This window comes from Seriola dumerili, unplaced genomic scaffold (assembly GCF_002260705.1).
Source record: "Seriola dumerili isolate Sdu_G_001 unplaced genomic scaffold, Sdu_1.0 BDQW01000236.1, whole genome shotgun sequence".
Taxonomy (NCBI): Eukaryota; Metazoa; Chordata; class Actinopteri; order Carangiformes; family Carangidae; genus Seriola; species Seriola dumerili.
Window position 1 is genome coordinate 438,283 of NW_019174491.1, and position 7,350 is coordinate 445,632.

Genomic DNA, 7,350 nt, shown 5'->3' on the forward strand with positions numbered 1-7,350 from the left:
ACATATATATATATATATATATATATATATACACACACACACACACACACACATATATATATATATATGTATGTATATATATATAAATAACACTTACAAACACTAGGAGGCAGCTCAGATTCACAGAACATCTGTTGTGACCTGAACGCAGCATCACAGTGTTTATTTATATTCTGTATATTAAACCTGTTTCTGTCTGATCTGTAAATGTCACATTACATGAAGGTTTTAGATGTGGATCTACAATTGGTGGAAATTATCATGGAGAAGTGAAAGAAACCGGAGTTAAAAAAGAACCAAAGTGACCCGTTCAGACCGGTTCAGACTCTTTCTGATCAGAGGTCAGCTGAGGTGAAACCAGGACCCGTCCTCACCTCCAGGACCTTTCTTCTTGCCTTTCTTGGTCTTCTTCCTCCTGGAGAGCTCGTTAAAAGCCTCGGCAGCTTTTTGAAGTTTGGTGACGAAGGACTCGATGTCGTCCAGGATGTGGTTCAGGATTTGCTGTAAAAACAAAATAAACCTGTGATGAATCATAAGGAACCTGTTCTCCAGAGGTTTTAATGTTTTCACCCTCAGCTTTGTCCTGAACGTGACATTTATTCAGACTGATTTAATTATTAAACCTGAACTAACAGAGCAGAGCTCAGCTCTCCCTCCTCCTCATACTTTCCTTTATGTAAGCAGATTTTTCTTCCCAACTCTGATTACACTGAAATAAAACGACATTCTTCAATCAGCTTAAATCTTGTGTCTATTGTCCTGTGAACTGCAGTGACCTCAGATTTAAACACAGGCTGCAGCAGCTGCTCTCAGATCAGCCTAACTCACCACGTCTCTGTCCACCCGAGCTGCCGTCATCTCCACCAGCCCGTCCTCCTCCGAGACCTGACGCTGCTTCTCGTCTGACGACAGAAATGCAGAAAATATACCATTATTATTATATTATTACATAATAATTATACAAGATTATTATTATACTACACTATATTTACACTTTGATATTTATTATATCAAATAAAATGTTTCTCCAACAAAATGTCAGAAACAAGTGAAATGATTGTAAAACCCAAAACTATTTAATTACATTATAAATATTAATGGAATTTTAAATGCAATATGTAATTCACATAATTAGGTAAAATAATATATTTTTTAAATTACATCAGACTAAACTGAATAATTTTAACATTTAGCATATTAGCATGCTAACATGCTAAAGAAACTGGCTGGTGAGTGGAGAATTTTAATCTTTAAACTAAAACTGAATGTTTTTATGAAACAAACATTCTTGTAAAAAATACTGTCACTTTAAAAACCTTCACGGGCAGAAACTGAATTCATCATAACTTTAAGTTATAAAAGTAAAAAGGTTCAAATAAATCCTGTTTATTTCAAAACTAGTTTTAATGCTTTGAATTTTATTTAATCCAAATTTAACACCATGTTTTTTTAACGTCCAGCAGTTTTTCTTTTTTCCAGTAGATACGCATATGCTCCTCCCAGGAAGTGACATCACTCACAGTCTTGCTGCTCATTGGTCCAGGCCGACCAGGCGGCCACTCGGCTCTTTACGTCCACCTGATTGGACGTTGCTGGGGGCTCGGGGGCAGGAGCAGGAGGAGGTGGGGGGATGATCCCGTCGCTCTTCAGGATCATCCTGCAGACAGGTGGACAGGTGGATCAGCCAATCAGCTGTCAGCATGAGGAACAGTGTTTAATAATAATGATCAGTTCTTACTTCAGAGTCTCTGGTCTCTTCTTCACTTTCCCTCCTTTGGCATCGGTCATGGCACTGTCTATGTCTGCGTGGATCAGATTCGCCTGATGGAGTCAACACACAGAGGTCAGAGGTCAGCATAACAAACAGTAAAACCCTTTCAGACATGAAATCTGGAACATTTCTGGCTTCATTCATCTGGTTTCAAACAAAAGTAATGGAATATTTATGACACAGAAACATTTCTATATGAATCCCTTTTACAATCAGTCCTGGTGAACCACAGGGCTCTGCTCTTGGTCCTTTAACATTTACAATAAAACGAAGGACTATTTTCAATATTGATCGATCTTTAATAGTTTGGTAGATTTATAAATGTATTACTTTATTTCATTTGTTCATTATTTGTCACAGAGTGCTGGTTCAGACGTTGACCTGTAGACCTGGACAGGGATCAGCTGACAGACTCTGATACCTGGACTCAACATTCAATCAGCTTGAATGTCACTTTATGAGGAGCCAATCAGAGGCAGCTCACCTTGATGTCGTCACACTGGAACAGGTGGAGGTCTGGTTTGGTCTGACCCGACTCCTTACACACTAGAGCCAGGATGGAGTCGTAGCTGCAGGCGTTCATCACGGCCTGGCAGTGCTGGATCGTCCCGATGGGGAAGTTCTCCATCTCGTTCTGAAAGAACAAGAGATGGGACGCGTCACACAGAAATCCACTCACCTGTCTGAAAGTAAACCCACAGGTGAGTCTCACCTTGGTCTCCTGGTCGATGAGGCTGATGCTCTTCTCCTCCACCTGCAGCAGCATCTCCTGAGTCCAGACTTTCCCTTTAGCGTCCAGCAGACGGAGACGTCTGATCCCGTCGTCCACGGTGATCATCCCGTCTTTACGGTCTAACACGAACGTGGTCAGGTGCTGAACAGGAAACAGGAATAAAGCATCGAATTAATTAATAACTAATTGTGAAATAAATAATCTTTAATACATTTGTTTACAAATCAATTTATCAATCTATTCCGAAAAAGGCTGAATTAAAAGTAATTGATTATTCAATTATTATCAATTATTAGATTTTTTTTTTTAATAAAAAGAATAATTGTAAAAAATGATTTCCAATTGGAAAATCAATCCATCAATAAATAGTTCAAATTAAAATAACAAGATAAATGTCTCCAAGACCCCGCCGTGTCCTGACCAATCAGATCTTACTTTAGCTTGTTACTAGGTAAAAAACATGTCAGGGAGCTCTGTGATTGGTGGTCGTTTTATAACATAGTTACATTTATGTAAACAATGATGTTTTGGAGAAACATTAAAATTGACCAATAAGATTTCACCTCTGTGAAATAACAGATTTCAAACCTGATATATATATAACCTGAATCTGATCGTCTCAGCACTGATACACAAACATATATAAATAACTGAGATACGTCATCATATGTATTAAATCTGCCATTTTGTAGTTAATTACTAATAATTCATTAATGTTAAAGTCACATCATATGTCATGGTCTCACCTCTACGTGATACTGCGACGTGTCCGTCAGACTGTTGATGCTGTTCTTGGTGTAATGTTTTCTTTGTTCTGATGAAAACAGCACAGCAGTTAATAAACTCTTCATCACTCTGCTTCATCCTCTTCATCATTCACGTTGTGGTTTACACTGACGCTGTAGGTCCAGATCAATAAACCACGTCCCACCAGGAATCTGTTATTCTCTGATTCTCTGTCATAATCATTCATTTAAACCTGAAACTTTTCTTCTTCTCAAACATCAAATGTCAAAGTTCAGTTTGAGTAGTCAGGTGAGAGGAGGGTCAGTTCAGCATTTACAGACGTTTGATGAGTGAAGTGATGATTGATTGATTGATTGATTGATTGATTGATTGATTGATCGACTGAAGAGTCAAACATCTTCCTGGAGGGACTGAAACTGAAACTGATCAGGAACATTCATGTTTCACAGGGACAGACTCGGAGGAAAAACACAAAACAAGATGAATTTAAGTGAACAGAAAAGCCACTCTGCAAACTTAAATTCAACATTATATAAAATCTTTATTTTAAAGTCCAACTTCGACAAAACTCATTTGTTTCTGGTGTTAAACTGTAACTTTATCATTGGAGAAATATGAGGAATTCTCCTTTAATCTGTGGGCTCAGAGTGAAACTGTAGGTTTGTTTCCACTCTTCATGTTTTTATTGTAGAAAGACACTTTGTGGGGCTGATAGGGATCATTCATAGTTAATAATAATTAATAATAATTAAGAAGAAGAAGAAGAAGAAGAATAAAGAAAACCTTTAGTATCTAAACTGACTCACTCACGAGTTTCAGTCTGAGTTGGACTTTAAATGAAACACTGGGTTCTGCTCTGCAGGGCTGTGGTCTCCGGGGTTCTGGTTTGTCGGGCAGTTGGTTGGTCAGGTGGTCTGGACTGGGGAGGTGGGGGGCAGCAGGTGGATGCAGGTGTGTGTGTGGGAGGAGTTTTCAGTCCATTGGGCACAGACAACTTGAACTTACTGAGACTTTGTGAAAAGAAGCTGTGACTCCATTTGTCCGAGGAAACATTAAAGTGACCTGTGATCAGAGCCGCTGGTTAAAGTTCAGTTTGTTCATGTGTTTGAGGTTTAATGAGACAAATTAACTGGATCAATCTGAAGATTTAAAACTTTAGTTTTATTCAATTTAATCCTCCACATTTTTAACAGTGAACCTGAACTTTCACGTTAGCACTGATCTTCTTCATATGGTGCCATGGTGTACACACACACACACACACACACACACACACACACACACACACACACACACACACACACACACACACACACACACTGTGGTTGATACTGGTGCAAATATTTTCTTTAATTTTCTTTATTTTTTAATCATTATTTTATTTTGCAGTAACAATGTTTCTGAGAAAAGTTAAATTATTAAAAATTGACAAATTGACTAAATATTATTGAAGTAGTGAGACTCATTAGTCCAGAATCAGAATCAGTATCAGTTCACACAAAGGTCAAACCTTAAAGAAAACTCTTTGACCAACTGGGTCTTATTTTGGTAAATCTGGACATTCACTGCTGTCAGATTTATATCCACACACACATACATACATATATATATATATAGTGTGTGTGTGTGTGTGTGTGTAATAACATTTAATTTAAAGACTAAGGACTGAACTCAGATCAGTTTCAACACAGATTCAAACTGATTTAAAAACATCTGAACAAGAATCTGATGTCCAAAGAGCAAAGAAAGAGGCAAGTAAAAAAACCCAGCTGTTCACACACACACACACACACACAACACACACACACACACACACACACACACACACACACACACACACACACACACACACACACACAGCTCACTGTGACTTTTCTTTTTCCTGTTTGGAGGACGAGCGGAGGAAATAAATTTCCTCTGATCCTGTTCACGAGGAGAAACCAGATCACAGTTAGACCTCAGTGAACCTGATGGTCATTGGTCAGATGTTCCGCCGAAACCATCTGTTGGTTTACTTAGTGGTCTATCAGACCAGATCCAGGTCTGAGGACTGTGTTTTACAGCTTCAAGCCAACAAACTGGAACAAGTTACCAAACTTAAACTGTGTGTTATAGGAAGTCATTTATATACTTGTTTTTTTTATCGTTAATACACTGAATGAAAAATAAGTCCTGCACTTTGTGTTTCTTATGTTCAACATTTTGCAGATGTGTGAGCTGATTACCTGAGAATAAAGAATAAAACATTCTGTTTAACCCTTACACACTGTTCAGGTCAACTTTGACCTGTTCTGACATTTAACAGCAGTAAAAAATACCATAAATGTCTTTTAGCCTGAATCTGGGTCAGGAGATGATAAAGGCACCTGAGCTGCCACTTCACTGACTGAGGTTATGGCAGCAGACAGACGGTGCACTAGATGTTTTTCTCCAAAAACCAGTGATGAAAACCTAAAGAATACTCTCTCCCTGCTCTGACACATTAATTAAGGATTAATCCTCCATGTATTAATGTCAGAGAGGCTGTTTTATACTTTCTACATAGATCTGTAGTTCAAGACTCACTACAGACTTATTATGAGGGAGCTCTTACTGTGAAGGCAGAAACATGAACAGTATGTGAGGGTTAATATCTGTATTATAATGTTTTACATAGTTTAATAAACTGATGATTTTTGTGTGTTTGCAGCTGGTTTTTATAATGACACCGAACCACATCTGATGACTCTATCAAAAATAAAAGCTGGACTCACCGTACAGAGCTTTGGCACTGGACTTGGCTTTAGTTGTCGGAGGCTCAGGAGACTCAGAGTCGTGGCCACTTCAACACAAACACACAGAGACAAACATTTATTATATTCATTATTGATTAATCTTGCTGATCATTTCTCCAGTTTCATCTTTTAGTTTATAAAATGTCAGAAAATGGTTAAACAGTGACACTTTCACACGTTCACTCTGTTCTGACTGATGACGACATGAAAGATTGAATGAGTGAACGACAGACTGTACACTGAAAACTGACTGATCAGTTCTCTTCATTATTTAAAGCCGCAGAGGAAACCGCTCACATCAGAGGAGTCACATGACCTGATGGTGTACGTGACACGGCGTCAGGACGAACAGACGTTTATCTATCGGCTCATTGGTGCAGCTCTGACCTGACGTTTCTGAACACAACTTCATTTAAACACGTTTCTCAGAAATTTCAGAAACTCTTCAACTTTAAATCTTTGGTTTTAAATGCGCCAGATACAAAAAGATACACAACAAAATATCCTCGTCAAATCCAACAAGAAAAATTTCATATTAACGTCATTATTTAAAGTTGTGTAACTCTCCTGTGGAAAAGTGATCGGCAGTGTTCAAATCAATAAAGATAAGTGATAAATAAGAGAAAAACACGTGTGGTTTTCTGATGTTCAGGATGTTTTTTTTCTTTTATTTTCACCTGCTGTGTTTTTCATTTCTGACCTCCTGTTTAAACGGAGGCGGTTCTTTCTTATTTATTCTTGTATCGCAGCTGAAGTTGAACCAGCCACAGAATCAAACGTCTGTGTGGGTCATTGACCAGCTGCTGGATCAGCTCTTGGATCAGCTCCTCTCCGGTACACTGACCTGATTGTGTGCAGCCTGAAGCCACATTGACTTTGGGAAATCATCAGAGGCGATTAAATGAGAGGATCAATGAGTGTCAGGAGGAGGGGGGGTCAGGTTTCACTGGGTCACAGAGTCTGTTCAGAACAAAGTCTGGACTCAGAGACTTAGACCTGAACCCAGACTACATCCTTTACTTCAGGTCCACCTCCTGGGGGAGACAGACCCCCTCCCACTCAGAGTGAAGCTGCTTCTTAAATGACACTTGTCATTAAATATTAATTTAAGGCTTTCTTAGATAGAAAACTGAGCTGCAACAGTATTTATTAGTCAGACTCAGTTGTAGCTTTACACCTGTCATCACCTGACCGAGACGTCACTTCAAATTAAAACAAGAAAAACTTTAACATAAACCAGGGCAGTGACCTCTTTCATTTGACTTTTAATTTGAAAAACTAAATCCATAAAACCACCTTCATTTGAAATCAATAAAAGGTTCCAT

General features: G+C 38.5%; 1 protein-coding gene across 1 annotated transcript in view; it reads right to left on the reverse strand.

Annotated features, from left to right (window-relative positions):
- Positions 1–7,350, reverse strand: part of eps8 (epidermal growth factor receptor pathway substrate 8) — a 34,148-nt gene that overhangs the window by 10,111 nt on the left and 16,687 nt on the right. Inside the window, exons 4-10 of the mRNA XM_022755824.1 lie at positions 3,251–3,318; positions 2,484–2,645; positions 2,256–2,405; positions 1,739–1,821; positions 1,521–1,657; positions 829–902; positions 375–501 (exon numbers count right to left, since the gene is read on the reverse strand). Of these exons, the coding sequence (XP_022611545.1) occupies positions 375–501; positions 829–902; positions 1,521–1,657; positions 1,739–1,821; positions 2,256–2,405; positions 2,484–2,645; positions 3,251–3,318 (801 nt within the window). The remainder of the gene's footprint in view (positions 1–374; positions 502–828; positions 903–1,520; positions 1,658–1,738; positions 1,822–2,255; positions 2,406–2,483; positions 2,646–3,250; positions 3,319–7,350) is intronic.